The 26,587-nt window shown below is 36.9% G+C and overlaps 1 protein-coding gene and 1 long non-coding RNA gene across 4 annotated transcripts in view; one reads left to right on the forward strand and one right to left on the reverse strand.

The window, feature by feature from the left end:
* CSRNP3 (cysteine and serine rich nuclear protein 3) overlaps positions 1-26,587 on the forward strand; it is an 87,266-nt gene that overhangs the window by 28,870 nt on the left and 31,809 nt on the right. For 2 of the 3 annotated variants that reach the window (XM_074967472.1, XM_074967475.1), the window contains one exon: positions 11,547-11,717. In XM_074967472.1, the coding sequence (XP_074823573.1) occupies positions 11,547-11,717 (171 nt within the window). Of the gene's footprint in view, positions 1-1,102; positions 1,346-11,546; positions 11,718-26,587 lie in introns of those variants that run through there. The other variant, XM_074967474.1, reaches the window with a different exon arrangement.
* Positions 1-26,587, reverse strand: part of LOC141995936 (uncharacterized) — a 75,226-nt gene that overhangs the window by 4,695 nt on the left and 43,944 nt on the right. Inside the window, exon 2 of the long non-coding RNA XR_012641442.1 lies at positions 24,968-25,089. This is a non-coding gene — a long non-coding RNA (uncharacterized LOC141995936). The remainder of the gene's footprint in view (positions 1-24,967; positions 25,090-26,587) is intronic.

Raw genomic sequence — 26,587 nt, forward strand, 5'->3', positions numbered from 1 at the left:
GAAAAGGATAACAAGTGGGTATTTTGCATTTGTAGATTGTTAATGAATAAACAGCATTCCTGTTTACTCAAAGCGCAATAAATAATTCTAACGTTAATTAACTACTTTTATAGAAAACCTTTACCTCTGCACTATAGATGTCGTGATTAATTATTTATGAGTTACTAGTTTTCAGGGAAATAGAGAGGAATTCTATCATCACTTGCACTATGTTAAAATTTTAAATTATATAGAGTAAGAATGTCTCATGCACTCTTTTCGAAGTAGAAATTAGGCTGTCTCAAAATGTTCTGAAATTAATCATCAGTAATAATAATGTTAAGAATAGTCATTAACCATGTATTCTTTTTTATGCGTATGCTTTCATTATTTTTTAAAATGTAATTATCAGCCCCATGTAAAATGCCTTAGGTAAATGGCCAAGGAAGTTAACAAATACAAATAAATTTATTTTATTTCTTTGTGTAATTATATTTATAACTAAAATACAGTAACTGGATATCATCATAAAAAGTAAAATCTCCATGGTGGAGTACAATTTATCATTTAGATTTTCTGAAAACTTTACTTAAATCCTTACTCACCTGAGTAGTGCTATTTGAAATCATTCAGACTAGTTGCATGAGTAAGGGTTGCCAGATCAGGCCCTTGATTGGTGACATAAATTTGAATTATGATGTCTCTTTTGGGGGAAAATAATCATTCAGTAGCTCTGGTCTCCCTAAAGGGATAAATATTGGCAGCCTAAGTATTTAATAAAGTGTTTTGACAAAATAACAATTAACAGGAATATTATCTCTTTTTAGAACATTAATAGAAATGTATGTTATATGAGGCATAACATAGTGCAAGATTAGCACCACAAAAATTATAATTCACTTTTAAAAATGCCTCTCAATTCCACCTTTTCTGTAATGGAAAAAAAGGTTGTGAGGGGATTTCCATAATTTTTGCTGCCTTAATGAGTTAAAGCAGCTTTATAATTTGTTATTCCTTCCTCATGGTAGACACCTCATCTGATAAAAATATCCATAGATAGTGAAATCAGTGGCATGCCTGGCTTTCTCAGACAAAACTCCCATGTGATCATATAGGCAGCCTCAGTGAGGCTGAAGCTGCTCAGCAAGCAGTAGGTAATGAGTCTTTGTGCAGAGTGAAGCTCTTGTCGCTGAACAATAAAGCATATGGTACCAGCAATAAAACACAGTGCTGGGAAATTTAAGAAGATTCTGTTGGAAGTAGGAAGACAGTGAATATGTCACACGTTATAAAATGATGATCAATCTATTTTGGTTCCTAATTAATAAAAAGAGTGCATGGATTGGAAAAACAACAATTTGAACAGGTCAGTTATTTTATAGATTATTAAAATGCTTCTGTGTTTTGAATTTAATCAGTGCTTTGGCTACTTTTGCTTTTTTTTTTAAATACATTTTTTTTGCATTTGGAAAGGTGTGGCTTGAGTGATTCACATCATTTTGATACCTAGCTAAATAAATTGGTTAAGTACTGTAATCTGATTTGTTGTACAAATATTTTTACTATAACTCCACATCAGACTTCATTTATTCATGGAAAAACGGAATAGTCAGTAAAAATAAAATGAATGCTAAAATGGATCTGTTGCCAGTATAGAAATATAAAATATTAAATAGCAACATCCATTATTCTGATATGTCTTCAAGCTCAATATTTTCTTGATAGGAAATGTGTTGCATCACTGTTGTTTATTTTATTTTAAAATTGATTAATTTTGGAACATAAATAACAATGAACTTAGATTTTTCACAGTGTTTTTTCTGGAGTATCTTAAAAATGGTGCTTTTAGAAATAGAAGTGTATATATACACACGTGAATGATTCATTATGAAACTGCATTCAACAAATTCTGATAGGGTTAACAAGATGGATTATATTTTACTTTGTATTTTTCAAACAGGTATTAATTTCAGTTAGTTATTCATGTAGTTGATGTACTTTTTATTTTCAAAAACAGACCCAATGATCCTAATGGCCTATGATCACCTTAATACACAGTATAGATATAGTTTCTCTGCCACATTAGTGGTCTAGAGATTAGCCTTATTGAAACTTCTTTGTTTTTAAATGATTTTACAGTAGTGTTTTTCTCATTGCTCCAGCACTTTAAAAGGCACAAGATGCATATACTGGCAAATCTGAAAGAATTTGAATTGATAATTTTTAGAGAGCATTTCAGCAATAGGGAAGTTGAATGTTTGAATAGGGAGGATGCTATCTGTAGGAAGAGAAGGAAAAGAAGCAGAAAATAAAACATTGAATCTCTTCCTAGAGCCAGATCAGCATTTTACGTTCTTTGATATAATTTTAATGATTTAAACTGAAATATGTATTTCTAAAAATAACATCTCAAATGGTTTAAAAATTTTAAATACTTTATATCCATGCATCCACAGTTTTGGCACAGTATTTGATTGTGATTTATACTTGGGAGGATTAGCAGTCATTTTATTGCTGATTATTAGTTATAGTAATGATCCGTAAATGTAAATCATTCTGTATATTGCGTCCTTACATTAATACAGTTTTACTATTGTATCTGTAGCTGATACTAATTCATATTGAGGCATCTGAATCAATGTGAGTAGGCAGTAAACGCCTGAATTTCAAAATACACTATTGAAATAGATCCTTTTTAAAATAAAACATCTGGTGAGCTATATTTAAAAAAGCAGAGGGCAGTTGCTGAGAATTGCATATCAGCCTTCTAAATGTATTTAAATGAAGCATTTGACTCTTCTGGTCACCTTGGAAACTAGCTGCTGCAGACTGATTTTGTTTTTTGGTGGGTGCTTAATATACTTGAATTAAAATATCTGCCTCCTAATAATCATGATAGGAGACATGCTTTTGACTTATCACTATGTAGTGGCAATAGCCTTTTCTCTCCAGCATCCCACCCCCACCCCCACCCCACCCCCAGCTCTCCAGTGATTCAGGTATTCCGGCTGAACTGCAGCTCTACAATTTCTTACCCAGCATTCCCTTTTTGTTGCTGGCAGGCCTTCACCAGCCTTATGTAAATGAGACAAGCACAGTAGCTTTAACGGCAGAGGGGGGAGAAATGAGTTCAAAGGTCACCGGGCTGGTGGAAGGCTGTAACAGTTGACTGAAAAAAAAATGTACTGGATACTGCAGCGGTCTGTAGCTGCTATAAAATGAAGCAGACTTTTTGTTTTCTGTGTTAAGAAGTTCTTACAGCTTTCCTGCAACAATTGTAGTACACTGTCTACAGGTATGGGTTGAAAGATTACATGTTCTGCATCATTTGCTTTGATTCATACATGAAGTTTTTTAAAAAATTTAATTGGTTTGCATTTGTTGCTTTGGTTTTGGAGTTGTAATTCTTCTGCTGTGCTGCTTTCAGGTGAAATACTCATACTTTGTTGTCTTAAATATATGCTGTTTTTCTCCTAATTTGAAAAACAAAGTTTAAAAATTTTAAATGTAATACACTCTAATTTGATTTAATGGTATTTAATCATGTATAAAATATTTCTTTACCTTTTGAACCTCTTGGGTGAGTGGGGGGAGGGAAAACCATTCCTTAACTGGATGTGCAGTTCTTTAATTATAAGACATATAAATCAAGGTGCCTGTGAATGGTTCTCATTTGGCAGGAATTTTTTGATACTTATTGTTTGTTTTTAAATTAGGGAAAAAAATTCTAATTTCTTGGTATTTCTTTGACAAATATAGAATTCCCTTGTATACATCATCATTATTATTGATGATAAAATTTAAGTGCAGATGCTGTGAAGTCATCAAAGAAATCATGATTTTCTTTTGCTTCATATAAAATCAGATTTTTTTTTATTTAAACATTTCCTTAGACAAACATCTTAATTTTGGAAAGAGTTTTCTGTATGCTATGTATATTGCTTTTAATTATACAGTATAGAGAGCAATGCCATTTTATTTATTGTTATACTGTCTACCTTATTAGTGAAACCCTTTTTAACTTTGAAAGACTGTTAGTGGTTTCCTGATAACCATTTATTTATTCTCTGGGAACAGACCTTGTTTTCATCTTAACATTTTAAACTTATCATGACTTTTTAATTTATCTTTGAGCTCTGATATGTTTGCTTTGATTAAAAACAGGTGAGCTCTCATGGTTAATTTTGTGTGGTATGCTAACAGAACATTTAGGGCCAAATCCTGCTGTCGTGACTCAGTCAGCTTCAGTGGAATTCAGACAGAGTCTTTCTTGTCTTGTAAACTGTAGCCATACAAGTAGTCCTTATTCAGTGGTCCCAGCCTAAGGTGGTTTTATGAGTAAGCACTGCAAGATCAGGATCTACTTGTCTGAGTAAAGTGAGGAAAATTCTGCCTGAAACGTAACTTTTCATAAAATACCTGACTTAATTTTACTTAATATGTGCCACATCCTGTCAAGTGCTTTTCAGTCTGGCCCTGACCCAGGAAAGTCATGTGTTTAAGTGCTTTCCTGGATCAGGACCAGAGTAATCAGGACCTTGCAGCATCAAAATATATGTACTATACATCATTTAGAATCCAATCCTGCAAGCATTCTCACTGGGATCTTCAAAGATGCTTTAGGAAGGCAGATGCCCGACTCCCATTATATTTCAGTGGAAGTTGGGAACCTGAGTCCCTGAGGTGTCTTTGAAAATCCCAGCATCTACATTTGGAGCTCCTATCAAAGCCAATTTGGAACCCATGCAGGATCAGGCCCTGACATTTCTTTCTCTTTTGTACTACATCTTACATTTCAAATAATCTTTGAGAGTAGTGCATATATTTTAATGAATAGAACTGAGTGAGAAAAAATGCTCTAAAGAACTGTCTCAAAATATATTGTGTATATTCAACCATCACTTTATATGAAGCATAATACTAATGAACAAATAGGAGAGTTGTCTGCCCTGATCATTGGCAATTTTATTGTACAAGATTGAAAGAATCTGTTGCACAAGGAGTAACAGAAAAAATAAAGTTTTTTCTAGCCATATAATTCCCATATTGGTAATTACCATATTTGTGTAAAACAAACCTGATAGATTTTAAGATTAGATTTATGAGGTTAAGTACCTACAGTAAACATACACTCATATAAATTTAACTGCTTCCTCTAAAATTACAAGAGGAGCATCACTGTAGAACAGCATCCCCATAGTTCTAATGAAATCATAACATTTGGGTATGTGTCTCCTTTATTTTATATATATATATATATATATATATATATATATATATATATATATATATATATATATATATATATATATGGAAACAGATGCAAAACAGTCTTCCTTTGGATACAATCTAAAGAAATATTGTTTTGTATGTTCTAATAGACTTGGTCTTTTATTCCTATTTTGGATGTTAGCTTAGAAAATGAAACAACTTTTATTTCAGATTTTGTTCTGTTTTTGTTTTGTTCTGACTAGAGCTCACACAAGTGCCATGTTTTGCTGACAATTTCTGATAGTTTCCAAAACATCCTACATTAATAATTTGGGCTTAGTGAAAGATAGATAGTTTATTTATATTTTGAATGCTAGCTAGTAAGATTTTTTTAAAATCATGATGGAATACAATATTTTGTTCACCATAGTATAACATTAGTGTGAATACAGAGGTTTGATTCTAATCGCAGTTACTGTTTACACTGTAATACCATTGACTTTAGTAGTTTTATTCATGATGTACACCAGTGTGCAAGAGGTCAGAATCTGGCCCAGAGTGTCTTAGACTGGGTATTCATAAACCAAGAAAATAATCTAATCTAGTCCAGAAATGGCCTCCAGAAGTTTGACCTGGTTTATTTAACAAAAGGATGAAACCACCATTGTTTAGAACTATCTATCTGATTTGGTCAGATAGATGGATTAATCAAAAATAATTTACAGTTTCATGATTAATTCGGAGGCTAAAAGCCAAATTTTAAGGTGCATCATAATTAAATTTTTCCATATTTTTAAACACACTTTGTTTGCAATAATATTTACTAGAGAATGTCCCTACTTGTTGGAAGGCTCACCCCCTGAAAAATGGACATGTTTTCCTTAACAAAGCAGTAAATGAATTTGCTGTGTATAAAACTCTTTCTTGTTCTCAAAAGATACTTCTAATAACTGAACCTTAAAGTTTAAGCACTTATCTCTTTGAAGGAACAGATGGCAGATCATGCTGAAGCGAGACAGGTGTAATCTTTTGTGATATTAGTAAAGCTTTTTGAAAGATAAATTGTCTCGTTGTCCGTTAGCCGTCTATCTTTGTCATCACTGTGAACCAGTTACAAAGTTGAGACAAATTGTGCCATCCTCTCAGCAAAATATCACAGAACACCAGAAAATCTATACAATTTTGTTTCTATTTGAACAGTCTTACTAAGTGATCTTAGATTATTGTTATCTCACTTCTGCTATGTTGCTCTTGGTTTTGAAGAATGGTTGAATATAGCTAGAAGTCAAAAATGACCTATTTACAAGAATACACAAATAGCAAAAATGATTTGCCAGGTTAAAATGGATCCAGCAAAAATAATATGGCTTTTATTTCTCCTGCTCCATCATATTTTAGGGTTCAACCCACAACCGCGAGAGATTGTATCACCACTTGTCCTGAGTGCCTTAAAATGCTCTGCTGCTGTAGCTCCTTGTCTGGATGCTCCCAGCTAGCAGACATGCATACATTGTGTGTCTGTGTTGAGCAACCTAGATTTAGCAAATCTGACTCCAGCAGCCAGTTTGTTACACCACAGTCGCACTCTGGTCTCCACCAGCTTTGGTTATTACTAGTCAAGTGACCCCAGCACAGTCCTGAATTTCCCCAAACCATCTGTCCTGAAATGTCCAGCACTCTCCTGGAACATTTAAAGGAGTAATAAGGTCAATTGCTCCTTTAAGGAGACAAAAGCACAGCAGCTTGTTGTTTTTACTGGAAATAGTAATCACTTCAAGTTAAACACAGCACTGGGTTGATTTAGAATAAAAGTAAAACAAGTTTACTTCATCAAAAAGAGATTTTAAGTGAGTTCAAGTATAAGGGTAAAGTCAGAAATGGTTACAAACATATAAAAGTGAAAAACTTTCTAGTGCCTAAGACTTAACAAAACTACAGTATTGGGTCAAGGTAAGATTTTTACCACATCTCCTTCAACCAAGATGACTGACCCCTGCTGTGATCAGTATCTCCCATGAAGTCCAAAGTGCTTGGTTCCTTTGTCATCTTAGGTAAAAGGTAACTTGGGGTTCTCTGCCCCAGCTTTATGGTCCAGTGAACTTTTGAAATGTATTCTCAAAGTCCAGTGGCACAGTTGTGAGGAAAGGTGCCTTGGAGTCTGATGCAGATGGTTCCATGCTGGGTTCTTCCCTGCTGTTGCTTTCTATAATGCAAACTGATTTGTCCCTGCAGTCTCCAATTTGCCATTGAATGTACTCTTGACTGTGATTGCCAGTTGTCTGTGATTGCACCTGGATGAAGGCATCAGCCTTTTCTTTGTCTGGAAAAAACCTGTTTACCCACTCCCCAAACTTGTCTGGTTCAAACACATAAGAATGGCCATACTGAGTCAGACCAATGGCCGGTGCCAGATGCTTCCATAGAAGTGAACAGAACAGGGCACTTTATTAGATGTTCCATCCCTTGTTGTCCAGTCCCGCTTCTAGAGGTACCCAGACCATAGCGTTGCATCCCTGACCATCTTGACTAATAGTCACTAATAGATAAATTCACGGAGGATAGATCCAACTCTCTTTTGAATGCCATTATACCTTTGGCCTTTACAGGCTCCCCTGGCAAGGAGTTCCGCAGGTTCACTTTGCTTTGTGTGAGGAAGTACTTCCTAATGTTAGTTTTAAACTTGCTGCCTATTAATTTCATGTGTTATGTGGAGGGGTAAACAACACTTCCTTATTCACTTTCTCCATACTACTCACGATTTTACAGACCTCTATCATATTCCCCCTTAGTCTTCTCTTTTCCAAGCTGAACAGTCCCAGTCTTTGTAATCACTCCTCATATGGAAGCTGTTCTATATTGGTTTTCCAATGATAACTTGCATGATGCTTATTAGATACAGATTATGACATAATTGAATTGGGGTACAATGAACTAGTCAGGCCAGTTGAAACTCACTACTTGACACCTGTGAACCTCTTGCCCTCTGGCACTTGGGATGCTCTTAGGGTCACACTTCCCCTAAAATAGCTGTATCATACTAATGAGAGCTATGATTAACATAACTTGTGAATAATTAAAAAAAAGAAAACTCTGGAAAATAGCCATTGATTTCCTACTCCAGGCTTGGAGGTAATTCTTCCCTGCACCTCTTCCCTCCACTCTTACCCTCAAAAGAAAGCTGTAATTCCAGTGCCTCTGCTTCTCTCTTTCCTATCACTTAATACCGGTTTTACACAAGGAAACAGTACAAAAAGAAAAAGAGAGGCAAATAAACCTGGGTCAGCATAAAATTTGCGATGAAACATGCCAAAAATGTAAGTTAGAGGGCATCTACAAGGGAAATTTGGATGTACCCATCAAAAGATACTCAATTTGTTTAGCTAAGTTTCACAAATCATTTCATAAATCTTTTAACTAGGTTTCTTTACTTAATTTGGGGCTGGATTGTAGTCTCTTCCCACAAAAGGAGAAGCTAGGGAGTCAGTCTTCCTTACTGGCTGGTGTCAAGTAGGGAGTGCTAGTTCCAGAGTATTGACTGTGGAAATCTGATGGAAAGCTATTGCTTCTTAAAGTACTACCCAATTGAAGCAGCAAGAACTTCCCACTAGGCTCCATTGCCTCTGCTGCCACACAACAAAGAGGGAGTTAGAAAATGAGTTGTGTTATCAGGGGAAGAAAAGTAGCACAGAGGGCCCCAGCCTCCATATTGCTGCCTAGTTCAGAATGGGACTGGGGCTGAATTTTTGAGCAGATCCATGGCACTGGGAGCCTGTACATACTAACCACTGTGTAACCTTAAATCTTGGAAGCTCTGTGGGTTCTTGCTGGCCCAGCTGTGGGCTTCCCTGTGGGAGGAGATTATTCCTTTAATAGGAGAGGCAGTTTTCAAAGCTTAACATATCTTTTTTCGGTTCTGTGATTTTTAGACTATTATTTTAGATTAATTTTCTTTTTAGAAATAAATAGTGCATTTAAAAGAAAATGAATATTCAAAAAATCAGTTTTGATTGATTGCAAACATTTTTGGTTTCTTTAGCTGTGGGATAGCACTTCTTAGCAAATTTCATTTCTTTACAAGTAAAGAAAAATATAAATAAATACATTTTTTACTTTTCACATCCACAGAGAAATTTTAATCATGGCAGACTTTCAAGGAACAGTTACTTGAAAGTCATGGTGAAAAGGAAAAAAGTCATGGACTATAATAAAAGAAAGTCAAAGCAGTAAGCTTTGTCTTGTGCCAGTTTTTTAAAAAAAATCTTTTCCCCTTTATTAGTGCAAATGACAAAAACAGTGATACCGTTTCCAGTGTGTGGTTTGACAGCTGAACTCTATAATCTCAAACTAACCCTCTGTATTTTCAAAATATTTTCTTGGGAGAGGGGGAGAATCTCATGACCCCTTGGGAAATTAAAGTTCTCACAGAAATTCCATTCATGTGCTCTTTTGTGTTGCCAGAATCATTGCAGAGCTCCTGCTGGTTATTAACTTCCAAATCAGCCCAGGGTTTAACTTTGTGGCTTTCAGTTAAGTTGATTCAACTGTTTATCATCACATCCTCCCACAAACACATTTACTCACATATGGGAATCACATTTCTTGTCATAGATCTTTCTTTGTAAAAGCAAAATGAAACATGAAAATTACAGACTATCTAACATGCATGACAAAAGTTGAGCCCTTTAAAGGTAAAATTGACATGGGAATTTGAGAGAGAAAATACAGAAAAATAAATATGAACAAAATATCTAAAGAGAGACTTAAAAGTACAGCTTTTATAACTAGGAATGGCAGAATTTTATATTTCATACTTTCAACAAATAATATCAATGTTATGTTTAAGCTTTTAATTTTATTTAAATTTGCATAGTTGCACAAAATTAAGCATTTTAAGCATTTTAAATTTTGTTATTAATTTAAATTTTCTCAGTTGTGGGAAATTATGAGGGGGGACAATAAATCAGACAATTATTTAATAACAGCAGAGCTTAAGATTCAAAAAGTTAAAGTTTATAACCATTAAAACACAAATTGTCAATATCACAAGTCAAAACATACAAAGTAAATATCCTTAAATCAACTCTGAACTTTGCAAGCAGCATTTTTCTTTCTTTGCCTATCTATAAATTTCAGCTATTATCACTGGAAATATTTTTTCACTTGTGTATGTACAGTGAAATCAATGTGTACTGACATTTACCAATTAAAAAATCTACTCCTTCCAAGAGTACCCTACATACTTCCACAGTAATGCTTTTCACCATGGCATGGTGTAGATAATTAATTTTGTCCCAGCAGAGGCCTCTGAATAAGATGATGTTGGGCGGTCATAAGGCAGTTATAAATCAGCTAGCACAGTGGGGAATGGGTTAGCTGTTTAGTTTCTATTCATCCCTGGTGAAAACACCGTCTTTTAGGAATTGGGTGAATGCACACTTCTTATTCAAACTGAGCCTCCTCTGTAAGCCCTCTGAAAAGGTTTTCAGCGTTGAGTTTTAAAACAAAATGAAAAGGATTGTAAGACTTTTTTATTTTCGAGCTGCCAGCTCACTTGAGCTACAAATATAAGATTTTGCTCTTTATTGCAACAAGGAGGATCTCAACATTCACATTCTAAGCAATTTGGGTCTACGGTACTTCTAAGTCAATCTCCTCTTGGTCGTTAACTTTGCACATGCACATCAGGCAAATACCCCTGTTTGTACATGTAGTTGCATGTCAGAATGGGAACTTTACTCTCCTTTCTATACAGTACCTTGTCTGGCAATCATGGGATATTAAAACAGATGCATACACTACATCTTACCCCTGAAACCTGAGAGTCATCTCATTAATCTGTGAGTCCCCTAGCCCTAGGCTAGTGGCATCTCCCTCTAGAGCCTGTCAAGGCCACTCATTCAGTCAGCCTGAGGAATTCTGAAGAGAAACTCAAGGCCCAATCCTAAAATGTTCTAAAATCAGTGGAAGTAGGGTACTCAACACCTGAGGATCAGGCCCTTAATGAGATGCTTTCGCATTTCTGTGTCTCTTTTGGCCTGAGAACAGCCTGTTTTCAAATTAGATTTTAGTGCTTTCCACAAAGGGGGTAACTGTTGTAACAAAAGATACCTCTCATCATGAAAAGAAATCTGTTATACCCCTTCTTCATGGATAGCAAATTACTACTGGGTTTGGTGTTGTATTTCTTTTTACTTTCCTATAATGTATATAATACATCCCAATAAACAGTCATTCAGAAACAAAAGTGATAGTCTATTTTGTGTATAAAAATCCCCATAAAAATTACATTGTAGACCTTGATTGCATGGTCAGTGGTCAAATTTTTCAGTGCTTCATTGCTCTTGTTCCTGTTACAGGTACATGTGACAGCGTTGCAGCTATGAGTGGAATTTTAAAGAGGAAATTTGAAGAAGTTGACGGCTCTTCACCCTGCTCCTCTGTGCGGGAATCTGATGATGACATTTCTAGCAGTGAAAGTGCTGACAGTGGTGATAGTGTCAATCCATCCACTTCTAATCATTTTACCCGTAAGTACTAAAGTTGTATATAAGACACATTGTTTTTCTCTATAAGAGAAATCATATTACCTGGCTTAATAATAATTCCTAGCACTTATACAGCACTCTTCAGTAGATCTGAAAGCACTTTACAAAGGAGGCCAGTTTCATTATTCCTGTTTTACAGACGGGAAAGCTTAGGCATAGAGAGAGGCAGTGACTTGCCCAAGGTCACTGTGATGGTCCCTGGTTTACGGTCACCCAGCAGGCTCAGGCATTTTGTCTTCATATTTTTAATTCACTTTAATATCTGTACAAATTCTTTATTAGTCTGATATATTTTGACTAATATAGGAACATAAGACATAGGAAGGAATCATTCCAGGTCATTGAGTCCAGTACCCTGCTACTGCAGGCAAACGTTATACACTGCAAGCCCTTTAAAACATGCCATTTGGCTTAGATAGCTACATATTAGTAGTCAGATACACTGAAATACTGCAAATTCTGAGGTTATCTTACAGCTGGTATAGGGAACTACAAAGGGATCGTTTTGCAAGATACTGCAGGTAACCCTATCTATTTGTCTTGGATAAAATTGGCAAGTTTTTAAGCACCACATTCTGTGCAGCCAGTATCATGAAATATAGTGCTTAGTATCACCTGCTTTGGTGTACTATATATAATAATACTTTCTTTTTAAATCAGAATGGTCACACTATAAATGACTTACTGAAATATGCTGCAGATCAGACAGTGATCCTGGCAGCCACTGGTCACAACAGTAGTTTGCCTGCTCCAAATAGGAATTTTCTTCTATGCAGTGAACAAATATTTTGCGGAGATAAGTATTTGCTTCAAGGTTAGCAAAAATGGGCAGATTATGGGATTAGAATATCTGATGAGAATGAATTTGTTTTTGGCAGTGGAGTGTTGGTTGTATTGAGGTTTTTTTTTTTAATACTGAGTTGAATATTTTAAACAGTCTAGGGCCAGGTTCTGCAACTCTTTGCACAAATAGTCCCACTGAAGAAGTCAATTGCTTAATTTTTAATTGGTTCATTTAACTGAACTGGAGATACCTGCATGAGAAACAGTCGCAACTCCTGATTTATTCAGGTTTTGTACATTGTTCCCCTTTAGTTTATACACAAAAAGTGCATGAAATTCTAAATTTACACAGATCCTAAACCAGTACATTGAACCTTGAGTTCACTGTGTTCACTTCTTCCTCTTGTACAATATAACCCATAACCATTTCAGAATATGGGAATTAAATTACTGTATGATTTAGAGACGGCATTCCTAGATCTCATCAAATCTTTATGCTAATTAATTAGTGGGAAAAACTACCTTACAAATTACTGAGATTTTTTAAGTGCAGACATATTATTTTATCCTGCTAAAGGCTATCCATAATTTATCAATTTGCCTCATATGCAGAAATTAACTACATTGTATATATTGTATCCTAGCTTTTTCAAGAAAACAACTCCATTGTGTCTTGATCATATGATGTGAAACACCTTTCTACAGAAACATATCTGTCTTTTAAGGAAAATATAGGTTATACATTCCTTTATCATATGGAAGAAATTACATACGTAAAATGAAAAAAATCCCAGTCATCGTGTCATTATGTCCTATCTATGATTATGTCTATTGAGTGAAATGGATTACTATGACTTGGTTAAATATAATCATTCACCGAACTGGTGAAAAGCATTTTGTGTAACTAATGTGAAGAAAAGGGGGGGGGGGAGGGAGGTGCGTGCATGCGCACACACGTGCAGACATGCAATTTAAACACATTTTTAAGAGAGAAAATTTTGTGGGTTTTGACTTTGTGATAGCTATTGCAGCCCTGAATTATAATTCAGATGTTCTGATGCTGTTTTTTGATAGCAATACTCACGTTGGCAGATTCTCATTCATGCTGGCAGGTGACAAAGATGTGCAAGTGTTTTTGTGCTGAAACTGCTTATTTTCTCCTTTCCTTCATGCTTTTTACTTCTGCTGATGTCCATCACTCATCTCATGTGAACATGTGTTCAGCTGGCTAAATTAGACTTAGGAAAGGTATCCTGTTAACTCTGGTCACATATTTTCACTTCCAGCTACTTTGCTCATTAGAAATATAGACACCTTTGTTATATTTAGGTTCCTTGGAACGCTGGTGAGCTCTTACATCAACAATATACTTCAATTGTCCAGCAGTTCACTGAAAGGAAATAGTATACCTTATTTTAACAATATATATATTTGGTTATATTTCAATAAAAAAAAGTAGTTGAGTGATGGAGTGAACTGTCCTGTGGATGATTTTAACCTACTAATAAATCTCATTACCACTACAGGGTCAGAAGTGGTTAGTTACATTACCTTTTTCCTACCAATTGTCTCACAAAGGGCAGGAAAAATAGTGGGCAAAATGTCTTTTTTATTTATCTTGTTTTCCAATTAATTTAATGTTAATTTTAGCACAAGGATACTACAGCCTTTTGACCTCTTAAACACAAGAAGATACTAAATGTTTAATATGCTACTTAGAACAATAAAACCCCATAAACCTCATTACTCTATATCAGTGGTTCCAAACTGGGGTTCGCGAAATGTTACAGGAGGTTCTCAGGAAAAAATTCCCTAATGGCTACAGAGCTTTCCCTAGGGACCCCAGGCAGCACGGGGCCAGCAGCCCGGAGCCCCTGGACTTCTAAGAGCTAAGCAGATCAAAGCAAGCATATCTATCACACTGAGGAGATTTAAACTTCAAGACTCCTTATAAGAAATGGAAAGGGAGGTGGATATTTTTTGCTCTTTTTAAAATTAAATAGGCAGCTAGTATTGTTTTTAAAATTATTATGAAGAACAAGTTACAAGCTTTGTTGTAATGTGCGTTGTTTGCCTGGACTGCTCAAGACCTGAATGCTTGTGTAGGAGGAACTCTTTGAGTTGGCTTCTTAAATACCTTCATGCTGTTTCACATCTGATACTCCTTGATGAAACATAGGAGCCTTGTCTTATAACAGGCTTATTCAAAGTGATACAAGCTACAAAAGTGAGATCTTGGAAGAGTGTTGCTGTTTTCATAATGTAATAAAAATACTGTAATGATAAATGATAATTTATAATAAATAGTGTGTAATAAGCATGTCATAAAAACAAGTTGTATATTTCCAGGATCACTGCTTTTATAATTTATACTCAGGTAAAGGAGAAAATCCATGGAAATATTCATTTTTAGGAAGGGGTTCGCAAGACTTGACATTTTAGTGAAAGGTTTCATAGGTTGTTAAAGTTTGGGAACCACTGCTCTATACCTATTTATAAATGTAATTAAATCAGACATTTTAGTCAACTAAAAATAGCAAGATATTAAGTAAAAATGTTAAAAGTGGTATCTTTTAAGAGTATTAATATCCCCTACAACTTTTGGACATGATACCGTGAAACCCCCTTCTTATGTAAGTAGTCTTCACCCAGGAGTCAAGGATTCCATTGTGAGCTTCAAGCAGATAAGCTGTTAAACCTTCTACTTTTATCTTTTACTAACCCCAGGTCTGTATTAAATACAGTTTTGTGGTTGCTTTTAATTTTCCCACTGTATCCAACTGATGGAACATAAAACTCCTCTCAAATGTAACCTTCAGAAAATATCTGCCAGTCAGCAAGAACCCATTTGCTTGGTCAAAATTAACAGTAATAACCAGATACCTTTGTAATTTACTGAGGCATCCCAAAACTTCTGTTTCTTACTGTAGTTTTTTAAAAGCTATGACAGTTTCTCTGTTTTACAACAGAAACTCTTTGTATAATTCTACAGTTTTGCACAGCTTTTTTGTAAACTAAACTGATATAAGACATTCCTAAAATAAGAGTTTCCACACACAGATTTGTGCCAGAATAACAGAAAGTGTGAATCACAAACTGTGACAGAGTAGTCAGCCCCTTAAGCATAGTGGTGCCTAAAGGTTGCGTGGTGTGGCCATTTTGGGTTTTGAAATGTCTGACCTACAGAGTTGGCAATAGGCATAAGCAGACTAAACAATTGCTTAGGGCCCCAAGCAGCTTGGGTGGGGGGGCACTATCAATTGTTAGTATGTGTTCGGGGCGGGGGGAATATTCCTGCTTAGGGCCCCCGGTCGCTAGCACTGGCACTGATGACAAACAAGGACCTAGGAGATATTGGTAGAAAGGAAGCAGTCCTGGGAATAAATGGTGTTTTGGAAAAAGTTCCATCACTGTTTCTTTAAGGACTCCAGACCTAGAGCCTTGCAGAGTGGGTGGGACAAGGCTTCGCTCTCTCTCCTGACCAATGGAGATACGCTGTTTCCCCTTCCTTAAAGCTCATATGCTGCCTTCTCCCTCATAGCAGGACAGACACCAGCAAAGGAAGGTTTGTATGCTGAACCCTCGGAGCCCAGGGACTGATTGGGGAAAGGAGACAGCTGAAGGAGAAGCTAGTTAAGGCCCTATAGTTGGCCTAAACTGCAACCCAGCTCCAAGGAAGAGAGCTGGAGAGTCCTGTGTTAAGGGGAGAGACTATTGAAAGTACAGGCCAGCTCCAAGGACGAAAGATGCAAGAGCATTGTCTTCAGGCATTGCTTTTCTGAATTTGGTCAACAGCCGTACAATATTACTGACCATATCAAGGACCAGATTCTTAGCTGGTATAAGTCAATATAGTTCCACTGAAGTAAAGGGGATGACTATACCAATTTACCCCCAGACTTGCTTTTTGCCCATTCTCAACCAAGCAGGATTCAAGCACAGCTTAGGGTTAGGGGTTAGGGCAATATTGGTAGTATTTCACTGATATGCATATATTACATTTAGGGTACAATGTTGATAAGCTAAAATGCAATAGTTACTATTACATAAGACATTATTTCTGAGTAGCCCCATAGGAGAATATTGAAGTGACATGGTAACTTTCTCTACTGGTAATATCTTGATGACTGTGTACCTGTAAGCTGATTGGTGTTACCACAGCATCTACTTTAGTGTATGTATGATTCATCATAGACTGGGTTTGAAACAATCTATTTACATCAGATAGTCACCAAAACAGAAAATAGCAATTTGATTCCGAGTGCACCAGTTTATAAGACAGATTGTCACTAGTGTTCCTTATTTCTGAATATATTAAATTGTCAGACTAAGAAATAGAAACTTGAAAGTTTTAACACAAGTGCATAACATTAAATCTTGATTGTTTTTGAAATACTGTTCTAAATATTGTTCTTTAGCTTCAGGAACAATGTTTTTAAATATAGGCATTGGAAAACTACAGCTTTTAGTTAGTCAGTAACAGCAGATCTCAGAAATATTTGGCCAGAGCTACTGGCAATATGGAAATATGAAAAGTAAGTTGAATGTACATGCTTTAATTTTACTTTTACAAACAGTGCCCTGAGTTCATATGGTAAGGGTCTAAATTCAAAAAAACATATGTACGGTATCTTCAAAACAGCTTTATGCAATATTGTGAATAAGCACGTATTTGACAAGCTTCATTACCTTCCAGGTTAGGTTAGAATCAACACAGCTTGGAGACCCCAGAAGGAGGTGGTTATTGTATGCTAGTACATAGTCAGAAAGTGGCATATGTTCAATTTCTAGAATTCTGGTATATGTTTTACTATATACCATATATTTATACAGCTATAGGTACAGTATATTTGTAATGGTTTGATAGGGGAGACAGCATATTTGTTACTAACAGGAATACTGGGGACATTGATCTTCTGTCAGATGAAATATCAGATGGAAGGATGACCTTGAGCCTGCTCAACTGCTTACATCTCACATTCAAAGCCCATTCAGTTCTTCTTTGTTGTTTCTTAGCTTTATCAGTCAAACATAATTTAAATCATAGTGTAATTTGATGGGAAAATTGCATTTTACCTACCTAACAGTAAGTTGCTAAGACTAAGATATTCAGAACTTTAATTTTTTCACCCTTAGTTCTGATTTGGATCAGTTTTCACTATATTCAGTCAATTAAGGTCTAGCAGTTTCAGTGTGCTTCAACATCATTATTGGAAAGCTGAAACTAGCAGAGCTCCGTGCTGGCCTTAGACATGTCTTTTACATGTTTGCTATAGAAAATAAGCCTGTCTGATGATGTGTGGTAGTAAATATAAACTGGGATATGAGGAAAGAACTGATAATATTTTTAGAAAAGAACCAACTTAACTTTTTTTCTAGCACTTAAAAATAAACATAAACCTTTTCCTGTCTTGCTATTTAAAAGTGATTTACATTTTAGATAGTTACTCTGTGCTTAAAAACATTTGATTAATTTAAATATGCCAGTAAAATTGCTAGTTTTAGAAAAAGCCAAGATACTCTTTTCCAAAATTTTGTATTTCAGTGAGAAATTAATTTCCTATATTTTATCACTTCCTCAGTTTCTAGGAAGAACCTTTATGCACTTTGGTTCAAGAAAGAAAATATGTTAATTGGGACAATTGATGAAACAGGTTATATGCATGTAGAAAAAATTTTCATTTTAGTCAGCTGCTTGTGTCCTTGATATTTCTACTTTGACTTCCCTACACTCAGTAAATTTCCACTGGTGGTCATCCAGTCACCTTTGGTTGTCTTAATTAGATTGTAAGCTTTCCGGAGCTGGGAACATTTCTCTTTTTGTGCGTTTTAAAATACGGTGTAAATTTACAAAGCTATATAAATTATTTAAATATGAAAACACTATATTATGGGCTTTAGATTGTGGTTAAAAAAAGCAATTTATTTTTATTGTAATGTCTGGTCCTTTCTCTCTTGTCACTCCTGCATATTTATTGCTTTTACATTTTCCATGGTCATATAGGTATATAGTTAAATTTTATATAAGAGATTAATTTCCATGTTTACTTTTGCTGCTTAGTACAATGTCATCCCTAATGTACATCATACAGCCTTTCTGCCTATTAGGAGATTACCTGGGTGAGGCAATGGGGGGAGTTGACATAGAGCCAGCATAACTGCCTAACACCAAGGAGAAGCCACTGCTGCTTCAGAAAGGGCTTTGAATAGGAGCCTCATCTAGTTATTAACCCAGACAACAGGGGGACCTTTTCCCCCATGGGAAGCAGTTATAAACCCCAGGCACTTTGAGTGCATTTGGTTGTTGCATTTCAAATAAGCTTGTACGCTAAAGTAGGAGAATAAAATCCAGCACTGTATAAACTGGAGTGTTTGGTCTCTCTAACCCAGTCTGACTTATTTCACTTGACTCACCACTAATGTAGATGTTTTACATGTACAACTGATACATTAAAACCTTCCAGTAAAATTAAATGATGGTTAGTTGGTAGCTATATCCAAGCGTGTATAGTAACAGAGTGAAGTCTCTTTAAAATATACATTAAAAAATATATTTCCCTCTTTCTTTTAACCCATCCATCTACACGAAGAAATAATGGAATATTGCACCAGAGGGTTGTATGAAACTCATTTGAACTAGGACGTACACTGAAAATAGCATGGGCACATCATACGTCAGCCAATTGCACTGCCTCTGTCACACTTGCACATTTCCTCGTCTCTGATCCCACGGAAGCCTTTCCCTTCCTTGATTTTTTTTTTTTTTAAATATTCAGTTGCTACTCATTTTTCTGTCATTTCTTGATACCTTACACCATTTCCTTTCCTCTTCTTCTGTTGGATCTTTGATCATCCTCCTGCGTGCCCTTTGTCTAGCACTCCCACCCCCGATGAAGTTTGATTTTAGATACAAATTGTCTTTCAAAGACCAGCAGTTTGGGGATTGTGGAGCACCTCGATGGCTTACAGTCAGCAGGCCCGTCTATATACTATTCTATTACGGTAGCACTTAGAGACCCCAAGTGGAGATCTGGACCCCATTTCTGAAACTTGTCTTCTTTTTCTAATTAATCCCATGAGTTCTGAATAGTAGAGAAAACCTTATGGACTAATTCTCTTGCTCCTCTGAGTTAGAACTGGAGTAGATTAGAAGGAGGTAATTTTTTAATCAATAATGGAACTATAGCATATCGGCAAGCAGGCAATGTGTATACCTATGCAGGGTAGCTAATGTATCTCAGTGGCCCTTAAAGTACATATTGGATCAGATTCACCACCATATTCCAGCTGCTCTGCTCCACTAGCTATAAACTTAGTTTAACTGGCCAGTGCCAGTTAAACTAGGTTTATGGCTGCTCTGCATCACTGGAGTGGTGCAAAGCAACCAGAGCATAGCAGTGAATCTTGAACTATTATGCCTACAGGTGAAATTCTCTAGTGTGGTGCCAAGGAGCTTCAGCTGGCTTTAGTCTCTAACCACTGCTGTTACCAGACAATGAATTAGAAAACAGATTATTATTTATGTAGTTGGTTTCATTTAAAACATCTTTAAAAAACCAAAACACTAGCCCAAGCCATTCAAATCTTTGCAGGAGGGAAAAAAATCATAAACTATCTGGAAACAAATGGACAAACAATGAAATTACAGAGTGCTGGTACATTGTGTTTCCAGAAAGATGCACTGCTTAATAAAGGGCTTGATGCCTGCTGCATGAGCTTCCATTGCAGGGTTAATTTAAGATGAAACCCAATGCATAGAACATCCAATATTTTGAAAAAGAAATCCAATCCATCCAAAAAGCATGGGTCACAGTTACCAGGTACATAGCCAAAAGAGATGGTTGTATTCCATTGGCCAGACACAGATGGGAAAAGACCTTTGTGGTCTAATATGATTGGGCTGGGCAGAATTCCATATTTATGTTTTTTATAATTTCAATGGGTACTAGAGATGTTTGTATTTTAACAGTTTTTAAAAATTATTTTTATAGACTTTAAAATTTTTGAAGTTGAAAGAAATTATGGGAGAAGTCAAACAATGGTGGGGGAGTCAGACAATAATTGGGGATATGATTTTTTATGTTAAAGTTATGTGTAATTCATGGCATAGTCATGATAAAAAATAGATGATTTTATGCTGTGATTACAGCCACCTTGTGAACCCTGCTGCCGCTCATTAACAGTTCATTAGTTTTCTTTGATCTAGTCTTCTTTTGAAACAGGCTCAGAACTAAATCAAAGCACACTAACTGTTAATCAATGCTCAAGTTATGGGCAGGGTTCCCCTACCTCATCTGTCCCCCCATTCCACTCCGTCTCCCATCATAAGAACATAAGAACGGCCATACTGGGTCAGACCAAAGGTCCATCAAGCCTAGTATCCTGTCCTCTGACCGTGGCCAATGGCAGGTGCCCCAAAGAGAATGAACAGACAGGTAATCCAAGTGTTCCATGCCCTGTCACCCAATCGCAGCTTCTGGCAAATAAAGCCTAGGGACACCATTCCTGCCCATCCTGGCTAATAGCCATTGATGGACCTACCTTCCATGAATCCCCACTCTGCAGATCCTTCTTCCCACTGCAGAGCTCCTAAAAGGGGCAGGGCTGGGTCTTTGCCCCTCTCGTTTCCCATATTCTTTGCGTTGACAGCTCCCATTCTTCGCCCTCTTTTCTCCTTGTAGGTGCCCTAGTCCTCACCCTACCTCCCTCCTCCATCCCTGCTCACTATTGGCTTGCCTGATCTCCAACACACACACCCAGCCACCCCCAACCCCTTTTCCCATCTCTCTCCCCAGTCAATTGGTGGAGAAGGTGTGGTCTGGAGGCACACAGCAGGCACAGGATAGTACCAGTCTCTGCTAATCAGTGGGCCAGGGTACTGGGCCATGCCTCTCACTTCCTGCTGGGATGAAGGGATTCTCCATCAGAGATCGTCAGAGCCTGGGATTTGCCAGTCAAGGTCCAGGCCTGAGCAGCAGGTCCCACCAGAGGGCTAAGGAGAGAGATGGAAAAGGATGATGGGGAGCTGGAAGCAGAGGGGACCATGGGAGTTTGAGGGCCTGGGGACCTACAAGGGAGAAAGAGACTGGGACATGAGGGGGCAAAGACCCAGCCCTGCCCCTTCTAGGAGCTGCACACTGAACAGAGGGGTTTGCAGGGAATCAGAATGTAAGTGGGGGACAGAGATGGGGAGGGTCTAGAGCACGGCTGGGAAAGGCAGAGGGGGTCTGAGATGCCTGGAGCTAGTGAATGTTGGGTAAGCGCAGAAGGCTTGGTGGGGAGGCAGTGGTAGGGGCAAGGAAGCAGATTAGAAATGGGGGCAGGGGCAAAGGCAGACAGGATTTAAGAATTAGTGCTGGGTAGGGGTGGAGGCAGCTGATGAAAGCAAACTAAGGATTTGTTCATATGGACCCTGCTGCCACACATCTTTCAAAGAGGACTTGATCAAAGCAAACTAATATTCTGCATGCATGATATGGCAAAATTCCTGGTTCTATGACAGTGGTGACCACTGTGACACAATTGTATCCCTAACAACACTTATTTAGTGACAGTAGATGTTGAGATTGAAAATGTTAAAACTTTATAACCATTAAAACACAAACTGTCAACATCACATGTCAGAATATACAAAGTAAATATATTAACATCAAACTCTAATAAGTTCTCAAGCAGCATTTTTCTTACTTTGCCTATACTTTGCCTATATAAATTTTGATTATTATCAATGGAAATATTTTTGTCTGTTTGTGTGCGCGCAGTGTATCGACATTTACTGCTAAAACCCTAATCTTTCTAAGCCTATCTGTGATCAACTAACGACAGCTTCCCTATACTATCTGCCGATTATAAACTCTAGTAACAAATGCTCCTTTAATAACGGGCAGGTATCTCAGTTACTTCTGCCAACAGCATCGTCTCATTCTTATCTGGATTAAGTTTTAGCCAACTGGCTCTCATCCATGACCCCAGTGACACAGGTGTCACCATCATACTGAAAACGGCACAACCCACGTCTCCTCATTATCCCTCCTCATTATCCCTCCTCACAGCCCCTAATACACATTGAAAGGAACGGTTCCATTTGGTTTTCCTGCAGAACTCCACATGTGAGTCCCCTAAGGGATGACAAGCCATTGCCCCGGCCCTGCCTTTGAGATTGCTTGGTTAGGACGGAGCATTAGCAGTCCTGTCCACTCCTGCATAGACCTGACAATTTTTTTCCATATTTAACTGAAACTTTGTAATTTTATATATGTTTTGACCAATTATATAACTGTTCAAAACATGGGTGGGGAAAAGTTCTAGCAAAAAAAATCTCCCAACATTTTCTGCCATTTTTCTAGGAAATTTGGAATGTTTCTAATTTTTCTCACCAGTGTTAGTTTTTAATATGGCCCTTGAGGGTGCTAGAATTAATAGCATCCATTAATACTATATCCCCACTGCATATCTTTTCCTTCACCCAAATGATACATGTCCTCATGGAACATGCTGGTTACATGTAACCTCATACTGAGTGTTGTGTTCCACTTCCTTGTCTTTGTGGTAGATTGAGAATGTTGAAGAGTAATATCACATTCTTTGAAATATGGAAGAATTTAGATACTCCTATATTATATTTATGTAAAGGAAACAATGCATGTTTTATTTGGTGAAAGGATCCATAGCACTAATCATTACCTGAACCTACAGCTTTAACTAGTTGTTTAATACCTCTTAAAATACTTACGCTTAATTGTTGATCAGTGGTAGCAGTTTAAATTAGTTAAATGTGGTGATGCTGGTTCAGTATGGGTTTGAAAATATTTAGAAGGTGAAGCTGAAAACCAGGAACTTTTTTTCTTTTTAATGGCATTGTGCAATCATCTATATTACCTGCAGCCATGTTTGGTAATTGATTGATAACGTCCTGTCATTAGCATTGGTGCAAAATGTATTAGCATGTTGTGAAATCCCAATATTTTGAAGTGTTTTCAAAGATAGAGCAGATTAATATGATTTTTTTTAAACAGTGGGTTCATCTGGATAATGTTAGTAAGTAGAGGAAATTCAAGAAAATGACTGCAGATAAATTCAGTGAACTGAAGAAGCACTCTGCTAAACTTAAACGCTCCTATAAATTGAAAGAAGATGGGATTCCCTTCGGAAATGTCCTGCCTGATATCTTTTTTTTTTTTTTTTTTTTTTAAATGATGGACAATAAAGGATAGTTAGGCACCCAACTCCCATATATTTTCAAGGGGATTTGTTTGCCTACTGTTGTTATTATTATTAATAATATTTTCATTATCATAGTACCTAGGAAACTAGTCATGCAGCGGGACCAACCCCATTGTGCTAGGTGCAGTACAAACACTGAACAAAAAGATGTATTATGTCCTAAAGAGCTACAAGCTACCTAGACAAGAGACAACAAATGGATACAGACAGAAAGGTGAATACAACAAAACAATGAGACGACGTTGTTCGACATGATAGGCTGCAGTCTCAATACAGCAGCAGAAAATCTCCCCTCTAAAATATTAGTGAATTTCACCACTTTGTGTGATCATAAAGACAGTTTTTGACAGAAATCAGAGAGGGTTTTGTTATTGTTTGCCTTAAATAACTTGCAACAAAAGTCCTGTGATGGAAGTATAACAGATGCAACGACATGTTTGAAAATGTACATGAATGGGTGGCTAAATGAATTGAGGCATCCTTGTATTGAAATAAGTAATTATTGAGGTTACTGAAATGTTGGAAGAGAAGGATAGATCACAATGCCCTAGGAAATGCACAATATACAACCATAATGATATATTGCAGGACTAGAGTCACATGAGAGTAGCCATTGCCAATCAGACCTGTAGATTTCAAGTTGCACAGTCTGTTTAGACATTCTTTCACATGGAAAAGAAAGATGCTGCAAAATGTGATTTGGTTAAAGTAAAAAAAAAAAAAAGAGAGAGAGAGAGAATACTATTGAGAAGAATAAGATGTTCTGGAAATTTATGTAAAGGTTTGAGGAGGATGAAAGGTTTGAGGATGAAATGGATCACAACTGTATTTAAATGGCTCACATATGCTAGCTTTTAGTACATTGCCCATTCTGTAATATTAAGATCTCCCATATTACTGGGATTCTGAATCTTTTGAAATCTGATCTAATGGTCAGTTGAAGCATAGAATATAGTACTGTATTTTTTTTTCTCAACAGGCCTCACTGAAGAATTTTTTTTTTTTATTTGTGTTGTAATTAATAACTTGGTACATTGTGCTTGAGCAGACATAAGCCTATAGCGCATATACTGGCCATTAATAATCTTTTTAATAAATAAAATGAAACATTCACATTCCTGCATCTTTAGTTGTGTCTATAAATGTAACACCAGATTTGTTATCATATTATTTTTCACACTAATTAAAGCCCAAATGTGACAAATATAAGAATTCTTAGGCTTTACCTTCAGATTAATCCCACTAGGATCCATGGTGGTAACCTGTTTTCTTACTCAACAGGAAACTATGACCAGGACAATAATAACCATCCAGTAATGACAGCTGATGCTTAGAATAAGTGGTGGACCTGTAGGTTGAACACATTTTCAAAGTGAAAAACTGGAACAAAGGGGCACCCTTTTCCCTCTCCCACAGTATTTCCCGTTTAGAGTAGAAATATTGAGATGCTTTACTGTAAAGGCAGTGTGGGAGAAAGTAGTTTTTATCCCTTTGTGACCCCATCACTGTCCTTGTCCCAACTGCTCTCACCCTATCCGCACACATTACCACCAATTCACTGTATTCTCCCCACCTCCATATTCAACCATACCAACCCAACCCCCTCCCAGCGCTGTATCTCTCCATGCTCCCTCCAGCCCAGCTCAATCCCCTCTTGCTCAGAAATACCACATTCGCTATCCAATAGGCTGAGAACAAAAGCTGTTCAACATTTTTCCCTTTTTGGGGGCAGAAAATTCCTTTTTTTTTTTTTTAACCTAAATTAATTTTTTCATGAAAAGTATTTGCTTTCTATGGAAAATTTCAAGTTGTCATCAAAACTTTTCAACTGAAAAATTGGTTAGTTTATAAGGTGCCACAAGTACTCCTTTTCTTTTTGCGAATACAGACTAACACGGCTGCTACTCTGAAACCTGAAAAGTTCCAGTTTTCGGCTGTAAAGTTTTGATTTTCAACTAAAAAGGTGAAAGTTTCTGCAGAAAATGTTGACAAAAATATATTTTTCCACTTTTGTCAAAGTTTTCCACAGGAGGGGAGAACCATTTCTGACCAGTTCAAATGAGAACTTGTCTTATTTCTTCCTAACCTCTCCATATTTCAAACTAGCCCTCTCAGCCCCCAAACTTTTTCCACCTGACACCCCCAGACTCAAGAGCATCACACACCAGAGACACATGTAGCTTTCAAGCCTCAGAAAAGCTAAAGAAAGGTCCTTCTTTATGTAGGAGCCTGGACTATATGTTTTCAGAGGACCTTTCCAAACTTAACATCTGTAACTATGACAGCAGGCAAACATTTTCATGAAGAACCTCTCTGGACTGAGCACATCTTGAACTTGGCTGCATAAGAGAGGGGAAAGTGCATTAGGGATATGAGAAGCCTGCTCTATTTGGTGTTGACAATCTTATTAGGTTAGAGGTGGAGCAGTGCAGTGCTATTAGAAGGAGCAGAAATGGTTGCATTTCTATAGCATGGATGAGGGCTTATCACCATTGCCTCAGTCATGCCCAGTTTCTTCCCCCGAGCTGGCTCCCTTTTGGGTCCTGCACAATCAAGCAGTAATGGATATGGCCTTCTTGATGTGCTGAACACAAATCCAATTTCTCTGCACTATGTAGTTGATGCCTCCAGGGATGCACAGCGTCTGTCTACACCACTACTAACAACAGGGAAGGTCTTGCGGGCTCAAGCCTCTTCTCAGAAAATTATATTGCCTTTCTCTAAATCAATATATATTTTTGAGGTGGGGTAGGGTTATACTGCAATTTTTCTTCTATACTTAGATTTTGAAGCCCAAGCATGTCGGAGAAGTAATTAAGGATTCCCTCAAGGATTTGGTATTCTGA

The sequence above is a fragment of the Natator depressus genome, chromosome 11 (assembly GCF_965152275.1).
Source record: "Natator depressus isolate rNatDep1 chromosome 11, rNatDep2.hap1, whole genome shotgun sequence".
NCBI classification, from domain to species: domain Eukaryota; kingdom Metazoa; phylum Chordata; order Testudines; family Cheloniidae; genus Natator; species Natator depressus.